The sequence below is a fragment of the Notolabrus celidotus genome, chromosome 12 (genome assembly GCF_009762535.1).
Source record: "Notolabrus celidotus isolate fNotCel1 chromosome 12, fNotCel1.pri, whole genome shotgun sequence".
Taxonomy (NCBI): Eukaryota; Metazoa; Chordata; class Actinopteri; order Labriformes; family Labridae; genus Notolabrus; species Notolabrus celidotus.
Genome location: NC_048283.1, coordinates 24,910,529 through 24,938,343, shown reverse-complemented (window position 1 = coordinate 24,938,343; position 27,815 = coordinate 24,910,529). Strand labels below are relative to the sequence as shown.

Genomic DNA, 27,815 nt, shown 5'->3' with positions numbered 1-27,815 from the left:
CATCAGAGAGAGGCGTTGTACAGTCTGATAGAATAGAATAGAATACTTTATTAGCTCATCTCCCATATGTCAACTCATCTCCCATTGGCTAGAGAGTTATGAAGCCTGAAGCCTGATCTATACTTCTGCGTCAAATCGATGGCATAGCCTACGCCGGGGGTCCATGTAGCTCCCGTACCTACGCAGAGGCCTACACACGTAGCTGACGTGCACCTCCTCCAAAATGTAACTACGCGTAGAATCGACATGGACTGCAAGCCCTGTGATTGGTCCGCTCGGCGGCATTGTGTTTCCCCCATTTATATCACTTCCGGGATCCCGGATATCGGCCGCACATCGGCCGTGTATTTCATCTCCTCCTCTCTATTCTTCATGTTATCATGTCTGTATGATAAACAGCAACATGTATCAGCTGTAGATTATCATAACACGCTCTGAATCGCTGAGGAAAAGTAAACAGAGATCGTAGCGGGGCCAGAAATTTGTAACAGGTATAATATTACAGACATTTTATTAGTAATGCATTATATATATCAACGTCCTGGAGAGCCAAGGCCACATCCACTTCCAGAGGGGGCGTGGTCAGAGAGCTCATTCACATTTAAAGGCACAGACACAGAAAACAGCCTCTTCTGAGCAGGGCTGAAAAAGAGGGGTTTACAGCAGGGCTCTAAATTAACACCCGCCAACCTGCCAAATGCAGGTGAAAATTAATTTTGGCAGGTATTAAAAATAACTCACTAGCCAGCTTGGCCGGTGATAAATGAGGCACTACACCATCTATTTCGCGGAACGTGGGAGCGTGATTTCTATGGGAACACAACCGTCGAGGCTTCCGTACTTGGGAGGTCGGTGCGGTTTCATCTACACTGGGTTGGAAAAGTACAAACGAGATGTAAACCGAATTAAACTTTTAGCGTTTGAAATAGGTTGGGTTTGTTTTTTTAGAAAGATGATTGATGACAGGACTTACCCTGAAGACGATTGTTTTACTCCTGATTATTTTATTGAATGGATAGCGTTTGTGTGTGTGTGTGTGTGTGTGTGTGTGTGTGTGTGTGTGTGTGTGTGTGTGTGTGTGTGTGTGTGTGTGTGTGTGTGTGTGTGTGTGTAAGTGTGGGAGTGTGGGAGTGTGGGAGGGTCGGAGTGTGTGTGTGTGTGAATGTGGGAGGGTCGGAGTGTGTGTGTGTGTGGCAGCTGACCATTTAAGAACGTAGAACATTCATTCACATGAGATCAAAACCTGTCGGTACGTCTGGAGTTATTAATAACTAATGTAACACTCCGGTTTGCCCCGTGCGTAATTGTGCACAAGCCATTTCTTGCCCAGGCTGCGTGTTACAAAAGTTGATTGAAAACAATTGGTAGGTTAAACAGTGTGCGGTGTACGATACTGAATATTTTCCATCATCTGCATCTGACACAGGCGCAGGTTCGTCTGTGCCCCCTGCGCCCTGACAAAGACCTGGCTGATACGTGCTGCCGCTCCCCTCTTAGAGTACACAGAGACAGTTTCAGGCTGGGGTCTCCAGCGCAGCTTGTTTTGAGAGCGGCCACATGTTTGTTTGTTTTTATAGCGATCTTTAGGTCTGACATTTTCCCCCTGAATGTAAAGAATTGCTTTTATTAAGGCCCCTAAAAGTTTCATATCACGGATCAATAAGTTTGTTTTTAATCAAAGGATTTTTAAATCAAATGTTTTAACTTCAGCTGGAGTTCAGATTTCAAACCCACGTTGTTGACTGCTGCAGTGATTTCATCCAGACATGTTTTTTCTGATGGGAAAATGGAACTGATTTAGATGGGGGCTCTGAGTCAGAGACCGAAGACAGTTCGGAGAGCTCTGACGATGTTTAGCCTTTATATACTGTTCATATTTAAGCATTTCACAGTATCCCCCTCATAATTAGTATTTATACATAATGTATAGAAAATACATAATTTTGTGCATTATCTGCACTAAACCATGTAGAAAGTTGTAAAATATTTCCATTTTTGTATATTCAGGATCACATTAAGATAAATGGTCAAATTTCTAGCTAAAAATAAGTTTTTATGTTTTTCTTCTTTTTATGTACAAAAAATTTGGTCAAATTAGACCCTGAATAGTATGTAAGGGAGGGTTAATGAGTAATGAAATGTTAGGATAATTTTTGGATGTACTGAAGTTTCATTTTATACTTTTAATTGGACATACATTCCCAACTTCAGCTTAAGATTCATTTAAAGCTTTAGTTAGTAAAATTATCAAATTAATTCAGTGGCTCTAATAATCTGTATTTTTGCATGGAAAAAACAATTGGCTAGTGGAAAATCTGATTGGCTGGTATCTTTAGAAACTTACCAGCCACATTGGCTGGTGATCAGAAAAGGTAATTTAGAGCCCTGCATCACATACAGGAAAGTCAAGGATATGTCAGTCAAGCATTGGCTGTGCATGCTCACATGGACTTAAAGAGATCTCGTGACCAGGATAACTGAGAGAATATGCACAGTCAGGTTTAAAACACACACACCTCAGGCTGAATCTAAATATCATACTAAGACTGAGATCTTTCTGCAGCAGCCTGCGTTTGATAGCTGCATCTCATTCTCTTCCTTTCCCAGAAACATGTGCCTATGAGGGCTGGTTGTCTCCTTCAGTGGCTTCTCATGACTGCTTATTAAGACTCTGTAATGTCATTGAAATGTTGCTTTGATCCCAGGCTGCAGCTGAACACTGGGCCTCTTTCACCAACAGTTTCCACAAATGTTTCAAGGAGATTCTGAAGTTTTCTTATCTGGAGTTTGTTCTCAGCTAAGAAGAAGATTTATGAACACTAAGAACAAACTTATAAATGTTTGAGTGTTGATATTTGAGGGCAAAATGATCAATGATTGTGTTTTCCTTGATTTGGCACCTTTTTATTATCAAATGACTATTTATTGAAATGTTTATAGGTTTAAATTTCAGCATTCCTGACTGCACTCTACTTCTGTTTTTAACCCTATGTGATTTCTGAATACGTGCACACAGTCCTGCAATCCCATGACAATTTATGGGCATTTGAGGAAAGCTTACATACGTTGATTACATTAAACAAGCACAAGTTTTACCTTACAAAAACATGGCTTTCATCATCCTGCAGGCTTATTCTGCCTTCACTTCACTTAGGAACTACACAATGATGTTAAAAAGTGTCAGAGTGAGCAGCTACATGTATTTAAATTATGACACGTTTAGTTCATCAACTTGCTGATGGTCTGGTTTTCTCTTGGGGGTCATAAAGAGGCCTTTGCAGTAACTTCAGTCTGATTCATAACCAGCTTCAAACTTACAGATGAGTGTAGATTATATAACAATCACTACTCACCCCACTCAGTGAGATACTCAGCAGCGTATCTGTAGATGATGTTCATAATCTCAATGACCACGGCGTAGATGATACTCGGGATGTACAACAGAATCTCCGTCCAGAACGTGGGCTCCTCGTCGTGGATCTTCAGTGCCCACCCCTCCATCAGGAAGTAGATCATCATGACGTAGAGGGAGAGGTAGAGGCAGAGAAGGACGAAGGGCAGAGACACGAGGTAGACTCTTAGCTGCCGCTTGACGTTGGGGTAGAGCGGCTCCTCGCGGCCTGTCACGGGGTTGAACCCGAGGACGCCGTGGAAACCAGGCCGAGGTTCTTCGAAGGCCTTCTTCCTGCTCAGCGTGCCCCACTGGTAGGCGAGCGTGGCACTGCAGCGCTTCCATAACTGGAGGAGGAAAGTTTCAGCTTATCAGTTACTCAGATTTTACTACACAGTTACGTTTTCAAACTCCAATACAGAAAGCTCTGATGCTGCACTATCACTGGTCTATCTTTAATCTGTATTCAACCTGTTGACACTTTGGTGAAAATGTTAGAATAGAATGGGATAGAATGGAACGTAACGGAATACATCAAAACAGAACGGAACGGAACAGATCAAAGCAGAATGAAACCCAACAGATCAAAGCAGAACGGAATATAATATAATAGAATGCTTCTGATTGGTCAAGACCCCAGAACAATGGTGATTATTCTCAACATCGAAAGTGATGCTTGAGACAACTTGATCACACATCAAATAAATTAGTCTGTCTCATTACCCCTCTGCCTGTTGACACTGTGGTTAAAAAACAGCTTAAACCAGAAGAGGTAGTGATAACAGCAACAAAGTTCAAAGCTGAGACATTTGACTAATTTATGTTTAAATGTGTGTCAACGTCAAAGCTCTGAGGTGAAGGAGAGCTGCAGAGTAATGCGTCTGAAATTTGCATATTGTGAATTCTGTTTCGTAACTTTTTGAACCTTATTTGTTTAGCAGCAGGTTTAGTCACTGTTCATACCTCCAGGATAACGGTGCACCACACCAAGTTGAACGCTGCAAAGATGACATATTTGTCGTAGTCCTCCCAGTCGAACAGGTAGTAAGGCACTCCAACGAGAGCCATCGGCATCAGTGCAAAGGTGAAGTACTCCAGGAAGCCAAAGTAGAGGGCCTGACCCTCGCCAAAGTAGTGCCTGATGTCATCTGGGGGTTAGAGAACAGAGAAGGTAGTTGGACTATTAAATGAAAAGCACTCATTTGGAAGTGACAGGTACTTGAGCATATGGAGGGAGGGACAGCAAAAAGCTCCCACTGTAACGTGGACTATGTGCTTATCTCAGAGGGATGTCAGGAGAAAGACAAAGACAGATAATTTGTGCTTCTTCCACTCACCGAGCGGCTGCAGTGACAACTTCATCTTATTATACCAGGAGAACGAAAGTCTCTTGAGTTCTTCCTTTTCATGGAGGGGAAATATTTGGAACAGGATTCCTTTGGACTGCAGTCTGCGAACTAGGAAGAAAATAAAAACAAAATGTTAAGACATCATTTTTATTTTTGCTTTTCATGTTTTCAAACGCTGTAAAGCACTTTGAATTGCATTTGATTTGTATGAAAGGTGATATATAAATAAGCTCACGCTGGCCATGGTGGAGAAAACACTGATACAGGACGTAGTTTGGAGAAGCTGAGGTCTGAGTTATGTTGAAGATGTTTCACTGACTTTTGATTGACGTGAAAACAGCCCTGCAGCACGATTATCTCTCACTTCTGTTTGTCTGAACTTTCCCCACTGAATAAACATACGGCTTAATTTTTACACAATGCACTGTCTATAGCAATAATCCCCATTGTCTCACACAGAGGGACTAAACAGCAGCACATGAAAGCTCTATCACTTCATCTGCAGATACTTGAGTGCATCATTTGTCCAAAATGATTACATTCTGCTTTAACACGATTTGTCAGAATCCGGCGTTGAATAGAGGAACCGTATCTCCTGCTTGTTACTTCATTGCCTCCTTATCGCACTTTGAGAATATTTCTCTGCATTTGCATATTGATTGTTTCCATACGGCTGCCACAGAGAGAGAGAGAGAGAGAGAGAGAGAGAGAGAGAGAGAGAGAGAGAGAGAGAGAGAGAGAGAGAGAGAGAGAGAGAGAGAGAGAGAGAGAGAGAGAGAGAGAGAGAGAGAGAGAGGAAGGTACAGAGGCGTTGCTGTGTTCAGGGGAGGGGCTGTGCTGCCTTATTATATTATTAATGTTAGAATATGATTACTACTAAATAATGTCTATCGCAGAGAGGAGGAAAATTAAATGTGACAAAGCAGCAAAAGTATCAAACTGATGACAAAACCAGTAAATTTAGAATTGATTACGTCAGTTGTAACATCCAGTTATATTTATTACTGACTTTCTATTGTTTACAGTTAATTGGTTGCAGTTTGTTTAACAAACAATCATTACAATGATTAATTGGTTCATATATACTCGGCAGCTTTGGCGACAGAGACTAAAGTGGTTAATTCAGAGCAGCATTCAAAGTTTATTTTCATTCTCAATTGATTTATCTCGTTCAACTATTCATAGTTTAGTGAAAGTGAAAATAACTAACAGATTAAACATCTTTAAGTTTCTTCTTCTGTCAGTTAGACAGACAATAAAGGAGCAGAGCCCGGCGGATGGAGTAAAGTTGTAAGAATCTACATCCCGGACGAGCTCCCAATGTAGGGGGAAACCGGAGTGCAACAAAAATGAGCCCCCTTCCTCATTTGCAACGTGTCAGTGGTAGATTTTTGTTTGCTTTTGAGTGAGGACCTGTTTTTGATAGTGTTTATACCGTGTTAACTAAAGCAGTCCTTACAAAGAGGTAAGGAAAAGTTGCCTTTTTCTTTTGTGTGTTTGTTTTCTCCCGAGGTGTTCCCAGACAAGGTAAAAATTAACTCCTCAAAAGAAGTTTGGAAACGTTATTTCAGTCAATTATTTCTGTCCTTATTTTTTTTTATATATATATATATATATATATATAAAAAAATGTATTTCTATGTTCCCTTTTTCTTGTATTGTGTTATTTTGTTTTGGTTGTTTTGAGTTTGGGTTACTTTATTGTTATGTCATTTTTCATTGAATGTACGGGAAAATATGGAAAACAAATGCAACGCACTTGAAAGTACATTGGTTTGGAAAGTTGAAATTGTTTTCCATGCAATAAAGTAATTATTTATCTCCTTTAATAATACCAGTAGGTGTTTTGTTATATACCCTTGGAAAGCCTGTTTAGTCACCTGTACAAGGAGGTACAACTTGCAACGATCGTGCATTTGTGAAATGAACAACACAGCTAAACGTGTGGGTAGCACCTCCCAAAAAATGTGCCAAAATCCCCTGCAATATTCTCCTGTTGGTGTTCATGAAGGATGGTCCAGAGTGACCTACGTTAGAGGAGGTAATACAGGAAGCAACAAAGCTCTTTTCCTTACGTTTGGAGGATTCAAACAGGTCTTATCACAGCCGACACTCAACATTTTTGGGTTGTTTTACTCAGTCAAGAACCTTAATTTCCAAACAGGACTTGCAGAATGTCATGCAGAGTACAGGAGTTGTTGGTCTACCTCTTCCTTGTGGGTTTAGTTTGTGCTGTTGTGTGACTTTGTTGTTCTTAAACGTTCATTTAGACCAAATACATTATCATTTTTAAAACACATTAACACAAAATGACCAACTGATCAATGCAGTGGTACACGAGCAACTCCTGTTATCTCTGTTCATCTATTGAGTCTTGTTTGCCTCACACCACTTCAAGTAATGATGCTGTTTCTGATCAGAAAAGAAGAGTAAGCATCTTTGTTATAATATATTCAATTTAAGTTAAAAATCTGAACACGTGAGGGACTCAGGTTCAGGATTTTGTGTCACAGCTTCAGGATGAGGCAGTGGAAGTGCCCTTTAATGCTGAGGTATTCAAACTGCATATATGGTGAGTAGTTATAATTATGGTCTGACTGATTAGGGACCTGTTTGCATTGTCTAATCCAGTAACTTAAATTAAATAACAAACACTCACCAATGGATTTCCCGGGGTAGAGCTTGGCCGAGGTGTGTCCGGGTACATGCGTCTCATCTTTGGCTCTTAGAGTGTCCAGCTCGTGTTTGATGATGGACTGACACTCGGCCATACTGAGGAAGTCGTCTCCATCCCCTGCAGAGAAAACACACAGACGACATTTACAACAAGTAGTGTTACAGAGCACCTTATTCACCTTTACAGTCATCACTTCAAACCTATGAGTTACTCACATTCTGTCTCTTTAATATCTGCTCTTTGCTTTTTTAATGACAGTAAACAGAGCATTGTAGGAGAATAAACATGGCAGGCTGTGCAGTTTGAAAAGTCTTAACTTGTCAGCAAGTTTTTCAAGAGCCAAACCATCCATAGAGGTCTCCAGCTCTCCAAAACAAACACACCGGTTAACAAAACCAGTTGAAGAACTGAAGAAAGAAGCTTAAATATCCCTGTTGATATTTTTTGGGTTGTTGTTGTAAGGTTGAGGCTGAAATGTGCATCACTCTTGTTACATTTCTGACATGCAAAAGCTGTCAAATGAGAGTTGAGGTGGAGTATAATATTTTAAATTAAATAATCTATAAAAGTAAATCTAGAACAAAGGTTCCCAAAGTGTAAGTCAGGACCTCTGGTGGGTCTCAAGACACAAAATGGGGTCGTTAGATGTCTTTCAGAAATTCTTTTTTTTTTTAATTATCTAAAAATGTACGTTTTACCCATTATAGTAGAAAATATCTACAAAAATAGTAGCTAAATTTTAAATAAAACCTTGAAATAGAGAATGCAATGAGTTTACTGCCTTTCTTTTTGCCAGACTCCTAAGTTTAGGGTTAGTATGCAGTTAATTATCAAAAGCATCAGTAGCAGTAGGTTAATTCATAACGGCACAGGAAACACAGACACATGCTCATGTAGGTAGGCTAATTTTCTGCAGACCACCTAAATGAAGCCACATTAAATCACTTTGAGAGACAGTGGGGTCACAAGACTTTGGCACCAATATCTTCGGGGTCGAGGGCTGAAAAGTTTGGGAACCCCTGAGCTAGAACACTGATAATACTGGACTCACACAAAGTGTTTTACAACCTGTACTCATCCCTGCAAAGTGTCACACTGAGAGCTACAGAGCAGGTTAAAAAGCAACAAGAGGAGAGTTCTCTAGAAAAATCCTCCACAGGCATGCGCAGGACAAGAAGAGACACACTGCTTTATCCCCGGGGGGAAGTTTCTCAGATACTAAAACAGGTATTTTCACCTGGCCTTCATGCAGCCCCCACCTGAAGCCTTCTCAAACCTCCACTCTCTCACTCCAGGGTTTTCGGAGTAAAATGAAACACCTCAGGGTCAAATACAGACCCAGCTTTAAAGGCTAGAAAGGGTTAATTAGTCCCTGAATTTAATGCAGACTTTTACTGTTTTATATCTGTTTGATTCTTTTATTTTCTGTCTCATTTAAAACACTTTTTGTCCAACAAAACAATAAGTAATTGTCGTAGTAAGTCAGCAGATCGGAGGTATGTAGAGAGAAGTTGTGGGGTTGGTTTGAGAGAGGTCTCTGGACTCTACCTTTAAAGTCTTTGAAGTTGTTTTTGTTGGCCAAGGTGAAGCCTCTCATAGATCCATCGTTGTACTCCTTAAAGAAGCCGGTCTCCTCAGCACCAGCGAGCAGCCTCTGCCACGAAGCCCCCACCAGGAACACGTTGGGGTTCTCCTTCTCTTCAGAGTCCACTCCAGGGCCCATCTGCTCCACCAGCAGCTCCGCACCTACATCAGAAGAAACAACACTGAATGTAACAGCAGAAAAAGAGGGGACAGGTGAAGATGATCCACAATGAAGATCACACCTCCATTCTGCTGTTTGTCTCTGATCCTGCTCAGCAGCCATGCCACGGTCTCCTCAGCGGTGTCAGAGGCCAGCTCCACCACCACCAGAGGACAGAACCTGCAGCCGCTGCTGTCGACTGACGCCTCCGGCAGCATCTTCTCCTCTCACAGGCCTCCTGGACTACAAACATTGAAAGATGAGGATCTAATTTAACATTTGTAGAGATATAACAGCTGTGACACAAACATGAAACTTTGTACAGGTGTGATTAGAGATGAATATTCAAACGTAATGCTCCTGCACTTTTTTTCTGCAGGAATTCAAAAATCAAAACACACTTTTGATTGATTTAAAGAAAAAGATACACTGCCCGTCCAAAAAAAAGTTGCACACTTTAATATTTTGTTGGACCGCCTTTAGCTTTGAGTACGGCACGCATTCGCTGTGTCATCATTTCAATAAGCCTCTGCAATGTCACAACATTTATTTCCATCCAGAGTTGCATTCATTCTTCACCAAGATCTGTTATGATGGGAGAGTCGTTGCACAAATTTTTCTCCAGCACATCCCAAAGAGTCTCAATGGAGCTGAGGTCTGGACTCTGTGGTGGCCAATCCATGTGTGAGAATGAAGTCTCATGCTCCCTTAAGCACTCACTCATAATGAGAGCCGATGAATCCTGGCATTATCATCTTGAAATATGCCCATTCTAATACATCAGGTAAGAAACACCTTCAGTATACTCAGGTAGTCAGCTGACCTCATTCTTTGGGCGCATAACGTTGTTGACCCTAAACCCGACCAACTGCAGCAACCCCAGATCATAACACCGCCCCCACAGGCTTGTACAGGAGAAACTAGGCATGCTGGGTGCATCACTTCATTCGCCTCTCTTCTTACCTTGATGCACCATCACTCTGGAACAGGGTCAATCTGGATTTGTCAGACCACATGACCTCCTTCCACTGCTCCAGGGTCCAATCTTTATGCTCCCTAGAAAATCGCCTGAGATGTTTTCTTTGCTTGATGCAGGCCAATAATTTGACCTTTCTGAAACAGATTGACATCCTCTCCATGTCCTCTGACATGGTTGTTTAAGAAATGAGAAGCTACTCACCGCATCAGCTAGAGATAGTTAAGTTGTTGCTAGCTGAAATATATTCATCGCTGCAGTAATTATCTAATGGAAGGCTCTTACCCACTTGCTTTGGTAAATCCAAGTGGCAACTTTTTTTTTGGACAGGCAGTGTATTTAGAACAGTTGTATCGCTATTTGTTGTTTATTTTTCAGATTTTTTTTTAATGCATTGATGGCGACTGGATCCAAAAAGTTGCAAATATAACGTGTGGTTATGAAATAATAGAGAACGTTATGTTTCTGAAGATGCAAACATGCACATTTAGCTTGCTTTTTTAAAAATGAATTCTGGTTTTAAGAGAGGAAATCTCACTGAACAGAAAATTCCTGCTAGTTTGCAGAAATAAAGATTATTTATTAATCTAAGAAACTAAAATCTGCAGTTTTAGCCCCACATTTAGCAGATTTAATCCTTCGTTTGGACAAACTTTGGAACTTGGGGGCGCTAATGTGCTGAAATAGTGTCAGAGATCATCCTGAAGTCTGCATGAAGGGAATCAAAGATTCATTTGTGAAGAGCGGAGAGTGAGTCAAAGCTTTGTGACCCAGGGAAAGTAAAGTAAACACAGAGGCTTACACTAACAAGCTGCTTGAAGTGTAGAGTATAGGTCTGCGGCAACAAGGTGAATGAGTCTGCCTCACATATATTAATTTAGAGGGCAGCAGCCTCCTGATACAGTCTACTGACAGAAACAGCTGATCGACCATCTTGGCCAGCTCACAGGGAGGGAGGGGTCTCAGCAGGAGCGATGTTGTGAGGTGTACCAGAGGCTTTAGAGCAGACTGCCACACACTAATCTGTAGGGCTGCCGACCGCCTCGGATCTTACCCCCCAGGTCAGCCCGGTACTCACCCAGATCCGAGTCTCCTGTGTGTCTGCTGCGGCCGCGCGGTGGGGGGTGGGAGCCGATCTGAGGAAGGTCAGATCAGAGAGTTATCGACATGTCTGTGAAGTTAGGAATCTGACTGCAGCTGCACGGCGGAGGACTTTATGCTCCACGTCAGGAAGCGGCCCTCAGCTGTCACACCCACTGACGTCACACTCCTGCTCTGGACCTCTGAGCCAATCACTGCTGCGCGCACACGCTTCTAATATTATTATTATTATGAATGGATTAAACCACAGTCAGACCTTTTGTCTTTACTTTTTTTAAATTATTTTATTTTTAAGAATATCGCCTTATGGAATTAAGTGAAAGTTTCGATATAAGAGCTGTAAAAAACAAACAAACAAAATTAAATCAGATACATGCTTATTTTTTGTCATTTAATTTTTCTGTTTTTGTTAAGCAACACCGATCGACTTTACTTTCCCTGACTCGTTTCAAATAAGATATCGATCAATCATTTAATCGAAGGGAATGACTTTAGGACTCACACAAGTTTATCTTCCATCCAAAAAAACAATGCTTTAAATGTATGATACATCTAAGCCCTTATTTGACAGTCGTTGTCTTGTCTTGTTAAAAGATTCTAAATATAACAATTAAAAAAATACTCCAATGAGATAGGATATCAATGCATTTGTTGTGTAGATATATATTATATTATATTATCTTAATTCACACTTATATTGTATCTTGTCCTGATTATTGCAATGCAAAAAGAAAGAAACGTAAACAAAACTCTTCTCTAGTGTCTGAGCACAAAATTAAGGGCCCAAACTGAAGTTTTATTCACATTAGTGGCAATTAAATTAAAAAAAGTATCATTACTGTCATCATTAGTTTCAATTTTGGACTAAAAGAGACCAAATGTTTTTTTCTTTTTGTGGCTAAATTGAGCATATGATTTTCCAGATAGACCACAGTGTACTTTATAACCAAATTAAGATATAAATTAATTCAATTTAATTGAAAAAAAATAGCAATATTTGACCTTTTCTCATGTTTTGTGCAATGATCCACGTCTGAAGTTTGTCGTTTGAGACTACTTTATTCAACTACTAACTCTTAGCAATCATTGCCTTTATTTATTGATATTTAAAAACTGAAACTTGTAAAAAAAAAAAAAGACAGTTTGAATCTTAAGCAAACATTTCTATGTCTTAATGTTGTTAATGACTCATCAGTGCCATCGTAACCTCAGATTGGGCTTTAAGTGAGAACATAACATTAGAGCTCATTCACAGAGCTGTCAGGTTAAACAGAATCACTCTGTATCTCTGATTTGAAGCATGAAGTATTCGCAAAAGATACCATTGATGTAGTTTGGCTACTTACCAAAGCTCTCTCCAGCTGAGGAGCAGCAGTGTTTAGGTATCTGACAGCGAAACTACTTCCGCATTTCTTAACGTCCTGTAGCTGGGTGGGCTTGTTTTGTGTGTGAATGAGCCGTCATGGGCGGGGACTAAAACGTAATGCAGTTATTATCGCTTACGAAAACTAAAAAACTAATGAAAAATCAAAATGTATGTTTTTACAGAAATAGATTAAGAACAAAAAATGTGCTAACACTGCAGTGTTTTAAAAAAACACACAACTAAATTAAGTAAAATGAAATCAAACGTCTTCAACTTTCACTTTTATCTAATTATTTCATACATATATGTTTTATTTTTTATAGGTGATTGTGATTGTTTATTTTTAGTTTTTGAGTATATTTATTTTCGAAATTCTGAATGTTTTTATTATTTTCAATACACAATATTTTTCAGATCATTGTGGGGTCTCCCTGTAACAGGTAGACAATATTTAAAAATTAGTTGTTCAATCTTAAAAAAGAAAAATAGGAATTGGAAGTAAATCAGAAACCTTAACTAAACCATAAAACCGGAATTAAAGACGAGTTGAGGACAGCTTAGATAATATAATAACATGGGAAAAATAGTAATAATAATAATAATAATAATAATAATAATAATAATAATGATAATAATAATAATGATAATAATAATAACAACAATAATAGCAATAATAATAGTAATAATAGTAGTAATACCAATTATTATAAATATTATTTTTATTATCAAGATAAGATAAGATAATACTTTACAGGTCCCCGGAGGGAAATTGGGTCGTTGTAGCAACACAGACAAAAGCACAAATCAAGATATAAAGAAATATATAGACATACATTTAGATTAGTAAAACAAATAATAGAATACAATGATAATAATAATAATAATAATAATAATAATAATAATAATAATAATAATAATAATAATAGTAATTTAAAGTATATACAAATGTTACACATTTTGTAATTAGTTGTAGTTACAGGTAGTAGGCCAATATTATTCTGGGTATGTAATATGACTGTATGACGGTCACTGTTAGATTATATTATTGGTTTTACTATTGTTGTTATATTTCTTAAATCCCTATTTCTAATTTTTTTTTTTTTTTTTTTTTTAAAAGATCGCAAACTGAAAACAGAATGAAAATAAAAATCATTAATAAATTCCAAGCTGTTAAAACTTGGATTAATCTTCAGGCACCGCTCACTGGAGCTGCACTGAAATAAAATCAAACCCCCTTTCTTCCTGTCGCTTCGACGTCAGAGTCCCTGCTGTCACGTGACTGGAGTAGTTTCTCAGAGGTGTTGTTCCAGTATGGCCGAGCAAGCGGTGACAGGAGACAGAGGGTGAGTGTTTTCTCTTATTTCTACCTTTATTATAAACTTTGATCTTATTATCAAAGTCAAGTCTGAATGTCAGGAACATGTTGGTGTATAAATGAAACTGTGTGACTCCTTCTAACAGCTGTGTGTTGTTGTCAAACTTTAGCTGAGTTAGAGAAGTTACCCAAAGTCAGACACTTCACTAGGTAAGATAAATAAGTGAAAAAAGTGTCCCTTTAATGGCCTGTTTACATAGCACTGAGGGAGGAGTGTGTTTTTATATAGGAGAGGTCACTTTTCTGTGCTTTAACCTCTTTTGATGTAAGGTCAAATAAGATAAACTTCCATATAATGTGAATTAAAAACATTATTTGAAACTATACAGTTGATTTATCCTTTTATTCATGTCTTTAAAGTGTCAATTTCCCCTGAGAGAATAAATAAAGTAGTTGAATTGAGCCTCAGATCAGTGATAGTCTGTGCAGTAAACACTCAGTTGTTCTTTGCCCTCACACACCCTCTGTTTCGCTTTGCTCTGGCTGCAGGGTGGTGCACAGATTGCTGTCTGTTGTTGGTGCTGACGGTGTGGTGGACAGCATGTGGGGATACGTGGACACCACAATGAGGTGGGTGTGTTTATGTACTCACATTACACCTTGATTCAGCAGAGTGCGTAAGATGAGTGAGGCAGGACGGTCAGATTTACTGGACTTCTTTCTGCACCGCTGCTCTGATATTCAACCTGAGTACACCTGCAGCCCTCAGCGTGCAGAGAAGAGGCGTTATGGTGAAGGGACATGTTGCATCCTGCAGACAAACTTGTGAAGTCAAAGCTCTTGTGAGAAACTCTTGGGTTGTTTCACATTTTGCAAACTCTGTGGACATTAATGTCTCTGCTCCTTTCACCCTAACTACATGGAAATAATAATATATGATTATAGATTCTAGGTTTTGGTTGATGAAGAAGATCTAGAAATGCTTTGTGAAGGTTTTGAAACTTTCTTTGTTTTGTTCACATTATTAGAACTTCGACTGGAGCTTCAGTAAAACCTCTTTAATATGGAAAACCTAAAGCATCAGACAAACAGATAAACATGTTGTGATGACATTTTAAGAGTTTTAATCATATTGAGTTTATTATGCGATACCATCATACAGAGATTATTTAGGCTTAGATAAACATCAGCATGTCTAATGAGATGACGCGTGTGAAGATAAGCGAACAGTCGATGCAGATACAGTCATGATGAAGACATCAATATGACAGCGTGGTGATTGATGTGAAGATTAGAGTAGTGCAGTTTCGGTTCATGGTTTCTAAAAGCAGTGTCCTTAAACTTTTTTGTACCAACGATGGACACCAATTTTTAATATTTTGTCACCTATCTGATCAGGACTTTCAGATGTTAAGTACAGAACTTTCACTGACTCCATGACCATGATACTTTGACATTCTTTCAGTGTTATTTATGTATGAGGTTAAAGGGATATTTTAGTTTCTTTGAAGTGGGGTGGTTTGAGTTTTATGTCACTTGTAATCGTACTAGCCACAATGGATGCTGCTCATCTCGGCCCCTTTAATGAGAAACTTTAAGAATGGATATTTAACACAGGCTCTAATAGGTTTTCCATGGCTTTTGGAGCCAGCCTCTAGTGGACACTGGAGGAACTGCAGTTTTTTGAACTTCTTTGGCTTCATTTTTTCATAAACAGAGGTGATCCCAGTTTTTCCCTTCATCACACTTTTCTAAATTCCTTTTATTCTCCAGTCTTTACGTCTTTTGTCGATGTATGGCCCTGTCTGACATTGTTTTCTTTTAAAAGGTTATTTCAGGGCGCTGGTGGCCTATCGGTCTTAGCGGCCCACATGCAGAGGCTACAGTCCTCGAGGTTGCTGGTTCGACTCCCAACTCCCCACATTTCCTGTCCTATCAAATAAAGACATACAAGTCCAAAAATATAAAAAATAAAGGGAAATTTCAATAATTTTGAAGTGGGGTTGTATGAGTTTTATGTCACTAGTAATTGTACTATCCACAACTGATGCCACTCAGCTTGGCCCATTTAATGAGAAACTGCAGGGAGAAACTGCACCAAACTAGGCTACAGTTTCAGCAGACCGGGTCAGTTCTGCCACTAACTTAGCTAATTTTAAATGACTCTGACCCAAGCACTCGTCTTGGTTTAGGTGTATGCTGAACTGGGAAGAGCACGTCTGTGTTGCATCTGCAAATAACTCCAGTGCTCTCCTCTCTTCATTGGTTGCCCGTTCATGCCAGAGCAGATTTCAAAGTGCTGCTATTAACTTATAAAATAATAAATGTCACTGCAACCTCATATCTGACTGACCTCGTGGACTCATATGTGCCTGCTCGGGCACTTCGTTCTCAGGGGACTGGCTTTCTTAGTGTTCCCAAGGTCAGAAAGAAGACGGTCGGTGAGCCGGTGTTTTCTGTGGCATGGCTTGCGTGCTGTTTCTCATTAAAGGGGCCGAGCTGAGCGACATCCGTTGTGGCCCATAAAAGTACAAGTGACATAAAACTCAAACAAACCCACTTCAAAAACATTGAAATATCCCTTTAATAGAAAACAATGGCTGACAGGGATGTGCATAGACAAAATACGTAAAGACTGAAGGAGAAAACTTATTCAGAAAAGTGTGATGAGTAGGAAAACTGGGTTTAGCCATGCAGAGGTGCAAAAAACTGCAGTTCCTCCGGTGTGCACTAGAGGCTGACTCCAAAAGCCAAGGAAACCCCATTAGCGCCTGTATTAAATGTGCATTCTTGCTGCAGTCTTTAACATGTTAAAATAAATTGATGTAGTCTCCGTGTCGTTTTCTAAATGTGAAAAAAGGAAGATGTTTGACTTTTCCATAACTCCTTCTTTTGATAATATTAAAATGAGAAGTTGTGCATTTTAGTAGCGGGGCTCATTGACTCACAGGTGGTTTGTTGTAGTTGTGTACCTTGGAGCTTTGCCTCAACTTCACCTCTTTGCTTGCTTCTTGAGAAAAGAGAGACAACATTTCTTTTTTAGATATCACTCAAATTTTTTTCTGTACGATCTGTGAGTTTATTTTTATGGAGTGTCACAATCTTTTGACATTTTCACACGTATTAAAACTGTTTCCTTTCACAGTTTTGCAGCCTGATTATATTTTTACCACATTGGTCTCATCTTCAGTCCCTTTAATCACATTACGTCACCGTCTGTACAGTAAGGAAAGTACTGTCTGAACAGCTGATGCAGAGGTCATCACATGTGACGCTCTTAGGGCGCTCCTTATGCTATTTTTAACGCACTTTAGCTTAAAGTGTACATTGATTTGTTCTTGTATCTCTGTCTGCATCCCTGAAGCATGTCACCACCCTGCACTGACACCTTCTGTAGATCAGAAACTGTAACATTGAGATGATGCTCTGGTTTGGTTTTTCTGTCTGTGCAGGTGGTGCTGGATCCCTAACTGGCTGCCGTCATGGTGTCCCACCTCTCAGGTCCAGCTGCAGACTGCAGAGGACAAGATGCTGCGCTGTAAGCTAACATGTGACGCTCTGACTTTTGGAGCTTTGTTGCCTCGTTGTTGTTTATCTTCACATTCCTCTTTTTTCCTCGTCTTACTTTCTTCCCCAGGTGTCGACAGCATTTTCTCCAAACACTACACCCCCATCTCTAACGAGAACCACCTGTGGACCCTGACCCTGAGCAGTGACCACGTCAAACACAAAACCCCCATCGTTCTCCTGCACGGGTTTGGAGGTGGAGTGGGTCTTTGGGCTCAGAACCTGGAGGCGCTCTCTCAGCGTGGACCAGTCTATGCTGTGGACCTGCTGGGCTTCGGGCAGAGCAGCAGGCCTCAGTTCTCCAAGGACACCCAGGAGGCAGAGGAGCAGTTCGTGGAGTCCATAGAGCAGTGGAGGGCTGAAACAGGTCTGGAGTCCATGATACTGCTGGGACACAACCTGGGCGGATACCTGGCTGTGTCATACTCGATTAAATATCCACACAGGTGGGTGCAGTTTATGTGGTTTACCTTTTCTTACCGCCAAGAAACATGGATAAAGTCCAAATATTCGCTAAGTGGACTTTCTAACGGACAGAGAGATGTGCAGGATCTTTTTTGCTCAGGTCTATTTAATTAGATTAATTTTAAGTGGAGAGAATTGTGCACCAATCAGAGGAGCTCATTATTCTACATTTAATCAGACATGTAGAAGTCAGAAGTGATCAAATGTCAGCTTTAAAAAGTTGAAACAAGAATAAATAAGGGATGCATTAAGGTTCAAAATTAACGCTCTTTTGCTATTTTGTCCCTTTTGTGACACCTTAGTCAAGTTACCACAGTGTCTTCCTGCTTCCTGCTGCTTCCATTAAGGACAATAATGACACTACTACACTTTTAATCACAGTAGTGTAGTCGTGACAAAAATGTCACGACTACATTGAGTTTGAAAAAGCACCTACGAGGGAAGCATACAGGTACAGCAGAGACCCAAAACAGAGCAAAAAGGGAATCAAAATATAATTAATCTTAAATAAACAGATTTAAATAAATATTTGTGTTGCTCTGATGTGTAAATGAATTAATGAATCGCTGCCCCCCGGTGGTCAGAAGGCATATTACAGCAGGCACAACCTGCTGTATTAAATATTTAATCAGATTAAATTGTAGTGCATAAAATGGATTGAGCCAGTAAGTAAGGGGGTTTCATCAAGACCTGAAATAAAAAATCATAACGGTTAATACTGAAGAGAACAAAGAGTGAGGAGAACAGCGTCTGGACCTAGGGGTGTTTTGAATAATGAGACGACCCTTTCAGTGTTAACATGTCTGCAGCATTAAATGCCAGCATGTGTACTGGATACAGCTGTGGCAGAGCGCCTGTAGGTGCATGCAGCATGTGATAACAGTAGTGTCCTCTAAGCCTCTCTCCTCCCACAAGACTCTATCTCTCCTGAATCATCTCCTCTTGCTGCGTCTCTCAGCTTCCAGTGGGCACCGAGCTCTCCCCAAAGGAACGTCTGATAAAACGTCCTCAATCCCTTATCGCCCTCCTTCATCACGGATGCTAAAAAAATCCCTTTCTTTCTCCTCTTATTGTTATCTCACTGTTCTAAACGGCCTTTGAGTTAAAACATAAGATGCAGTTATTCACAGACATATTGTATGTCTTTGTTTAAGCTGAACTGTGCTTATTGTTCAAGTTGCCTGAAGAGAAAGTTTACACTTCAAAATAACAGATTACATACTGAGGAACTCAGTGTAATGTCAGACCATGTGATGCAGTCAGCATTGATTTTGGACCTCTGTTTTGTGTCCTCATTATAACCCAATGAGAGGAAGGTGAGGACTTGTCTTTTTTTACAAGCATAAACAAGCAGTGGCACCCTGAGCACCAGAGACCAAATGTAAAGTAAACACAATACAATTATAAAAATAGAAAATAAAAAGAAATAACAAATTAATTAATACATTAATAATAATAATAATAATAATAATAATAATGAGAGAAATTGAAAATGATTAAAGATAAAACAAAATACTACTACTACTACCACGAATAATCATAATAATAATAATCATAATCATAATCATAATCATAATCATAACAAAATAAGAATAAAATAAGAATAAAATAATAATAATAGTACAAATAATAATAATAATAGTACAAATAAGAGAAATGGAAAATATTTTTTTTAATTATTATTAAAATCAATGTTAATAATAGCAATAAGATACATGAAAATTAAATTCTGATAGATAAAAATAAACAAAATAATAATAATATAAATAATAATAAAATAAAATTAATTAATTAAAATAAAGATAAATGTAAAAAGTGATTCAGACAGCTTAAATTTGTTTTCTTTTGCAATAACTTTATTAGTTTGTTTAGGTGCAGGCACCAGAAGCAGTTAATGAGGAGGTCATTGTCTGGGCAAAAATAATTTGTCAGTGTTGTCTTCTGCTGCAAAAGACACAAAGCTGCAATGCGATGGTCATGCTTGCTGAGGCATGCGCTGCTTTGTCTTCTGGGAGCAACCATGCCATGTCATGTATTCTTCTTAAAAACTGAATATGTATTTACTTGTGTCTTTGTTCTGTACAGAGTGAAGCACATACTGCTGGTGGAGCCCTGGGGTTTTCCAGAGCGACCCAACACAGTGGAGGCAGACCGTCCCATCCCCGTGTGGATCAAAGCTTTAGGTGCCATGTTCAGTCCCTTCAACCCTCTGGCTGGCCTTAGAGTAGTCGGACCGCTCGGTAAGATCTGAGTCATTAGGTTTAAGATAAATAATAATCATTTCTTGATGGCAACTTGCATGTTTTTGACTCCTGAGTTTTCGTCCCCCTGTAGGTCCCACCCTGGTTCAGACCCTGAGACCCGACTTCAAGAAGAAATTCTCCTCCATGTTCAGTGACAACACAGTGTCTGAGTACATCTACCACCTGAACGTACAAACCCCCAGGTCTGTCTCTGTTTCCCTGTCGAGCCTCATTACTGCTGCTTACGTTCATAATTACCACAGAAACAATTAACTCATTCCGTTTGTTTCAGTCGTTTGAGAGAATTACCTCCTAATGCTACACCGTCAGTGTTCCCTGAGGTCGTTGTTCTTCTGTGTGTTTCAGTGGAGAAACAGCTTTTAAGAGTATGACCGTTCCCTACGGCTGGGCAAAGAGGCCAATGCTGCAGAGGATGGACAAGCTTCAATCTGAGATCCCCATCACCATCATCTACGGATCCCGATCCAGTATAGACAGCAACTCAGGCAGCACCATCAAAGAGATGAGGCCGAGCTCTCATGTGGAGATCATAGTAAGTTCATGAGTCGTTTTTAAAGTCTGAACTTGACATTAAAACACACAAACAGCTCAACACGTTCTTACTACGACTGTACAATTTGACCAAATGTAAGACTTATGTCAGCTAGGAGGCGTGAGGTAGCTGCAGCTCAGCTCCCGGCCCCCCAAAGCTCAGCTGAAGAGTGTTTAGCAAACTCTGAGTTTTCACATCAGATTGTTCTTTTCTGTGTTTGTTTACCAGTTTCAAGTATCAGGTAACTTTCTCTCAAGGGGAAGAAGGTGGCGGTAGCTCAGCTTGCAGCCCCCGAAGCTTAGCTGAAGACTGTTCAGCAGAATCTGAGTTATAACATAAATCGATTGTTCTGTGTTCTTTTTACTAGTTTTAATAACCAGGTAATTTTCTGTTAAGGAAGAGAAGCTGGCAGTAGCTCAGCTCGCAGCCTCCCAAAACTTGTTTGAATAGCACTTCATAGACTAAGTTTTAATACCAATTGTTCTATTTCAGGTATTCTTACTGATTTAGTTACCAGGTTATTTTCTTTTATGGAGAAGGAGAAAGAACAAGCTAGCAGCAGCTCAACTCACAGCCCTCAAAGCTTGGCTGAAGAGTGTTAAGCAGACTGAGTTTTAAGATTAAATTGATATATTCTGTGTTTTATTTACAAGTTTCAAGTACCAAGTCATTTTCTCTCAAAGGGAAGAAGGTGGCAGCAGCTCAGCTTGCAGCCTGCACAGCTTGTTTAGCTGACTCTAGTTATAAGATTAAATTGTTCTACTATGTGTTTTCTTTTACTAGTTTTAGTTACTAGGTGTTTTCTTTCAAGGGGAAGTAGAAAGAAGAAGCTACCAACAGCTCAGCTCGCAGCCCCTAATATCCTGTGTCTGCAGGAGAGAGAGATTTGATCAGTTTCGCCCAGTTTGTTTGAGGAGGAGCGGACCTCTGCTTATTATTCAGCTCTGGTTAAAAACCTTTGGAACGATGCACACTGAACGAACCGCAAAACAAGTGAAGCACTTTTCAGCAAGCTGCAGCTCAGCTAGCAGCTTGGTGCTACGTGTCATAACCCAGATTTTTACTATTAAGCAGATTATTTTAGTGTAGCTCTGACATTAAGGTCTCTGCTGACCCTGAACTGTTGTTTTTGGTTCTCATCTCATGATAGTTCTTCTTTGCCACTCAATAAGATTTGTTGTCGGTGGCAGTCTTAATAAAGGCCGGGTCAGTCACTGTTAGCAGGTTTTGGGAGCTAATGAATTACAGTTTTTGGCGTCACAGATATTTCACAATAGAGGATGTATTACAGACATTTCAGTTATCTCTATCTGTATCAAAACAACTTGGTGTATTACTGATTCCATGAACAGCTACTTCCCTACAGTAAGAAAAATCGTTTCATCATACAGAGACTCACTACTTTATTAATAAAGGTAAGCTGCAGCTTTTTGATATCAGATAGCATCAAGAGATGTTTTAACATGAAACTTTTCACTCCAACTTATAAAAGCAGTAAAGCAGAGACACAACTCTCTGCAGGAAAATCTATACTGTCTCTTAAAGCCTCTCTTTGAATACTGCCTCCTGGTTTAATCACCCACTTCCCTTCCTGTCCTCCATCTCCTGCTCTGCAGACGATACGTGGAGCCGGACACTATGTGTACGCTGACCAGCCTGAGGACTTCAACCACAGAGTTGTGCAAGTGTGTGAAAAGTTTGACTGAAGCAGAAGTGAGTCTGGTTACTGAACTCTGGGAAAAGGGGGAGCAAGATGAACATAGATCACTTTTACCGCCAGTGTGGAAACACAGGATCCCACTTCCTCATGCAGGGATGAGAGCTATTTGCACATAAAGACATTTAAAAGGAGCAGTTATGTGACTGTCATCATGTTATTTCACCACTGAGTTATTTTCCACTGAGTTAGTGAACACACGCTGACGTTATCAACGAGTCCCCTGCTAAATGCTCAATGACCAGCATTCTGTGGGCCTGTATCACATGCTCCTTTTACATTATACTGTGCAGCGCACACATACAGTAGGTGGTACCGCAGCCTCTTCGTCACTTGATTGAAGCATTAGTTATACTGAATTCTCTCACAATCGCCTCTCTCAAGTGCAGTGAAGAAAGAAGGCATTTGAAAACACTCTGCTTGACGCAAAACCACAAAGTGTTCAGTGAGACGAACGCAGCCTTTCAAAGTCCAACTAATTAAACTAATTCAAGAAGTGTCCCTTATATCATGTCAGAGGAGCTTGGATGTAAACAAACCTCTCTGTTAGGAGGACTCAACATTAAGGGCAGTAATTCATCACATGAAACAGTGATATCATATTGAGGCTCACTGTAACAGAATCAGTGTCATGAGTTCAGTCTCTCATGTGCTGAGCTGTTTGTGGTTTTCCATATGATACAGACAGGAAGTGTTCTGAATCAGCAGCTGTCGATTGATCTGCACCTCTTTTTAGAGTCTGACCTCTGTGCCTCTTTGATATCTAACATTTGTTTTAAATGCATAAATTAAATAGATACTTAAGGTGCATTTCAACCAAGAGTTCCGGGGTCTTTTAGCCAGAAGTACTTTACCCAGAACTAAAAGGTTTCCCTTAGCCCCCATTGTTGTCTGCGTTTCAACCACGGGCTGAAGTCCTGGGTAGATTATGCAAATCAGGTCAGTGACTATGGAGAAAAAAACTAGTAAATGCACTACACCACCAGACCAGTAGAGGGCAGTAAAACAAAGACGAATGCCATTCATCACAGATGACACCTGGCGCTGTTTTAGATGGTGCTATATTTCATCACAGATGGATTCACTGAATAAACACGTGAGAGGAGATAAGCGCGAGCAGCAAAGACGTTTCAACACGACTTTAAAATCGTTTTTAACGCAAGAAGCCTTGGCAGAGATCAGCCTGTGTTTTGATTTAAACAGCGACCCTGTTAACTGCCGACTTTCAGCTGGATGCATCCCTCATAAACGTCTTTAGACAATCATTAATTATCTGATGAGGATATTTTGAAATCTTAATAGAAATTAAACTAGTTTGCATTCCCAGGAACTCCCTCTGTGTTTCAACAGCTTTGTAAACTCCACAAACACTGACATGTTCAGCTGAAGGTCTCCAGTTTACAGGGTCACTTTTAAAACCGGAACACCAGGAGAGACGCATTTGCAGCTGGCTGAGAGAAGACTACTGTTACAAGCTGCTAAATCAAGAGAATCACAGCTTCTTCTTCTTTTGAAAAGTTCACACATACAAAAAAGATAGAACAAATAAAAACTAATGAAAGAAAGAGAAATCAAGTGAATCACAGATGTGTGTGATGTTAATGTGGACAGCAGGCAGAATAAAAACACTGGGGTTAATCTACCAATCAGACACGTTCAGCATTGCAGGCCCTGCCCCCCGAAAGTCCCAGGACCTTTGAAAAGTACTACCCCCCCAAGCAGGGGCTTTTTAGGGGGGAGATTATCTACCCCTGAACTAAATTTAGACCCTGGATCCACAGGTCGAAACGCACGTAGTTCCGGGGTAAAGTTCCTCCGGAGAAAAAACACCTTTAGATACTTAATTGAATGTTTGCAGCAGCCTCAATCACAGTCAGTACTCTGCATCAGCACTGAACATGAGAATATTTAAGTACATAAAGACACTAAAAATGTCTCTAAAACACACAAATGTTACATGAAATATATTAAAAGTGTCACAGTTTGCATATGAATGCATAATTAAATTATTTGTGGAAGCCTGGTATGTATAGGTATTTATAGTTTCTATGTCAACATAGTCTTTGTTTTCCTATGACTCACACGCAGCACACTGAGTGCTTGTGTGACGTTCTTTCAGCACACAGAGATCTCCTCAGCTGTGCCTGTCCTACAGTGTTCTGGTAAAAATATTCATCCTTGTCTAATGGGGATGCATCATTGTGTGAGGTATTTACCCTGCTAACAGACCTCTCCAATCCATAAATATTGTGCCATGAGCTGATATGTTTTTGTCACGTTGCATCGCTTTAGAGCAGGCAGGCTAGGAGGGCAGAAGAAGTCACCTGTTGGACGAACTGATGTGTTTTAATGGTGAAAGAAAATGTTGTTAGTGTGAAAGCTGAGAAAGATCAGAGACATGCAGTTTTTAGAACAAATTTTAGTGACATGTGAAGAGGAGAGACTTCTACCAACAATTAAAACACATCAAATCTCATAGCTCATCTCTGATTTTCACACTCAGTGCATCTCTTTTATTTATTTATTCATGTCACCATTTTCTCTTCCAAACCTTTAACACAGCAAGACACCTCTCAGGTAGAAAAGACAAAAAAATTATGGTCCTCCATTCTCAAACTGTGATCTAAATCCATCTATCTCCTGTGTTAATAACTTAAACATTTAAATACATTTTTTCCAGCTTATTTTTCAAATTTTGGCTTTTTTTCACCTGTGAAACATGCAGGGATCAGAAGGTGGAACATTATAAAATATATATTACCAGTCAAAATTTTGGACACACCTTCTCATTCAATGTTTTTTATTTATTTTAATTATTTGAAACACTGTAGATTAATACTGAAGACATAAAAACTATGAAAGAATATATATTGAATTATTAAATTCACACAAAAGTGTTAAACAAAGCAGAATATGTTTTATATTTTAGATTCTGTAAAGTAGACCCCTTTTTCCTTCATGACAGCTTTGCACACTCTTGGTATTCCCTCAGTCTGCTTCATGAAGTGGTCTCCTGGAATGGTTTCTAATTAACATGAGCCTTGTCAAGAGTTCATTTGTAGAAGGACTTGCCTTCTTAATGTGTTTGAGACCATCAGTTGTGTTGTTCAGAGGCAGGGTTAGTACACAATGGATAGTCCTATTTGACTACTGTTGTAGTCCAGATTATGGCAAAACCAGATTATTTCATAGTTTTGATGTCTTCAGGATTAATCTACAATGTTGAAGATAATCAAAATACATAAAAACCATTGAACGAGAAGGTGTGTCCAAAGTTTTGACTGGTAGTGTATGTTTTGGATCTTTGTTTTGATTTGTTTTGATTTGATTTAAAGTGATGTCTTTTTTCAAACATGTGAAAAAATTATAATAGCAAAATAGTTCAAGTAAAAATGAAAAAATGAACGAACAAACAAAATCAATTAATTTTTTTCAGCAAGTACGGACACATTTTAATTTACAACATTTTATTCAATAATTTCTGTTGTTGCATGAGTTAAAAAAAATATGTAAGGAAATAAAGAAGATGCTGACAACAGCTATTTTCACTACCTGTTAAGTGATACGTTTAGTTGGATTTGTTGTGTTTTTGTTCTTGCCTTTCCTGCCTCTCTGTCAAGGAAGAGAAGAGAAAAAAATATTTAGAGGCATTGTGGAGTTTTGGTTTGGCACCAATATAGTGTGCACTTATTTTACTTATGACGTCAATCTTTACTGTTGTCTGTAGGAGTAGCAGTATTATCAGATTCAGTAATCGGCACAACTTCCAGCTGAGCAGGGGGCTGGATGTCTTCTGTAATTTGTGTTATTAGAATCAGATTTTAACTTTGGATGCAGATTTACGACAGACCTTGACACCAAGCTGCGTGTAAAGATGTGTGGGTGATTCTGTAGCTTGCTCTGCACTCTGAACTTAAAGTCATCATCTCTTTATCTCTGCTTCATTGATTCTTGTTGTTGCTTTATAAAAACGTCTCCAATCATTTAAGGACAGAGCAAACCGAATCACAGTTTGTCTCTTTACCCCTGAATGGATTACAGAAAGGCCGACCAGGCACAGCACCGGATCCAAAAAGGAGCTTTTGCTTAAAGTGGTTGGTGACATTTCTCATTGGAAGGTTCATAAAGAGGTGCAAAACAACCCTAACCCTCGAAGGATAGACGCTAAACAACTGCAGAGAGGCGGAACGCTGCCACAAGAGGAGTAAACGATGCACAGAATGACCACAAAGAAACACAAAGAGACGCAGAACCACCAGCAGAAGACACAAATGTCTACAAACAATGCAAATGTGATGTAGTCTCTGGTGAAGAGGGTGTGGGGACCTTTTACATGCAGCGTCTCGGGGCTCGTCGTCTTGTAATGCCTTTGCCTTGAAGTCTGCAGAAGGAGAACTTCAGTGTAATTTAAAATAATCTACCTATCAGAGGAACCGGCAGCAAGCTGATCTCATTCCTCTACCTCCTCTGGTGCTATTTTAAAGATACTATACATCGTATTTGATTTCCATACCCGAGTGCTCTAATGTGATCTGTGTTTATGATATGAAAGGCAGAAACAGAGTTTAAGAAGGCTGGAGGGATGCATGAGGACTGAGGACTGCTTGCAAAGATTTATAGGGAAATGTTTCTGTATTTTGTTCTTGTGTTAGTCGCTTCATTCAGACGACTGTAGATTTGTTGAATATTGTTTTCTTCCCCACATGTTTCCATATTTCAAAATGCAAACACAATAAATGTTTGTTGTAGTATCTTCCCTCTCCTCTCTGTCCTTCATCACACGCGTGATGCTGCTCGAGCTGTGTTTGCATCATACGTCTAATCTGCAGCTCAACGCTCAGACTCTCCTCTCCTCTTATTTTGCTTTTTCATTTTAATGGACTAAGAGAAATCAATATTGTTACTTCAGCTCTCCTTATCATTTCAGAGCTGTCACGCTGAGAGAAATGAGCCCTGCATGCTTGTGCCTGCAGTTCTCCCCCTCTGCCACCAGAGGGCACTCACATGTAGATGGGAAAGTGATGCCATCTGTAAATCCTCTCTTTTGCTCTGATATCTTTGCTGAGTTCCACCTTTTTATGTAATTTGCAGTGAGAGCTGTCTGAGTCAAACATGTCATATGAGATTTGTTTGCACATTGCTGGTAACCTAAAGGGTATCTGAGGACAGCACAGCGCTCACTGCTCCGGCACAGTCAGCGGGAGACGTACCAAGGATGTTTCCATCCTGAGATCCGGCCTCAACATTAACACAGATATCGATTGTAAAAGACATCCTATCTGTTTTTATTCCCTCTGCTCTTTGATCGATGCAGAGGAAATATGCAAACTCATGGGAAAGTATTTCCGAGT

General features: G+C 39.7%; 2 protein-coding genes across 7 annotated transcripts in view; one reads left to right on the top strand and one right to left on the bottom strand.

The window, feature by feature from the left end:
- Positions 1–12,683, bottom strand: part of ano10a (anoctamin 10a) — a 49,527-nt gene extending 36,844 nt beyond the window's left edge. Inside the window, exons 1-8 of one of the 3 annotated variants that reach the window (XM_034697367.1) lie at positions 12,585–12,683; positions 11,216–11,273; positions 9,244–9,404; positions 8,966–9,163; positions 7,400–7,534; positions 4,729–4,848; positions 4,355–4,539; positions 3,354–3,738 (exon numbers count right to left, since the gene is read on the bottom strand). In XM_034697367.1, the coding sequence (XP_034553258.1) occupies positions 3,354–3,738; positions 4,355–4,539; positions 4,729–4,848; positions 7,400–7,534; positions 8,966–9,163; positions 9,244–9,379 (1,159 nt within the window). In that variant the 5' untranslated portion in view covers positions 9,380–9,404; positions 11,216–11,273; positions 12,585–12,683. Of the gene's footprint in view, positions 1–3,353; positions 3,739–4,354; positions 4,540–4,728; positions 4,849–7,399; positions 7,535–8,965; positions 9,164–9,243; positions 9,405–11,215; positions 11,391–12,584 lie in introns of those variants that run through there. The other 2 variants (XM_034697365.1, XM_034697366.1) reach the window with 2 other exon arrangements.
- Positions 12,684–13,736: 1,053 nt separating this feature from the next.
- abhd5a (abhydrolase domain containing 5a) lies at positions 13,737–27,216 on the top strand. 4 transcript variants are annotated; one of them, XM_034696904.1, is made up of 9 exons: positions 13,737–13,947; positions 14,469–14,549; positions 17,372–17,457; positions 17,557–17,932; positions 20,037–20,191; positions 20,286–20,397; positions 20,561–20,747; positions 22,364–22,460; positions 26,506–27,216. In XM_034696904.1, exons 1-8 carry the CDS (start codon positions 13,916–13,918, stop codon positions 22,451–22,453), a joined length of 1,119 nt encoding a protein of 372 aa, XP_034552795.1. In that variant the 5' UTR covers positions 13,737–13,915; the 3' UTR covers positions 22,454–22,460; positions 26,506–27,216. The 4 variants fall into 4 exon arrangements, with proteins under 4 accessions (XP_034552795.1, XP_034552794.1, XP_034552793.1 ...); XM_034696903.1 differs by having other exon boundaries at positions 26,476–27,216; XM_034696905.1 differs by lacking the exon at positions 26,506–27,216 and adding an exon at positions 14,090–14,129 and having other exon boundaries at positions 13,886–13,947; positions 22,364–22,601.
- Positions 27,217–27,815: the final 599 nt, after the last annotated feature.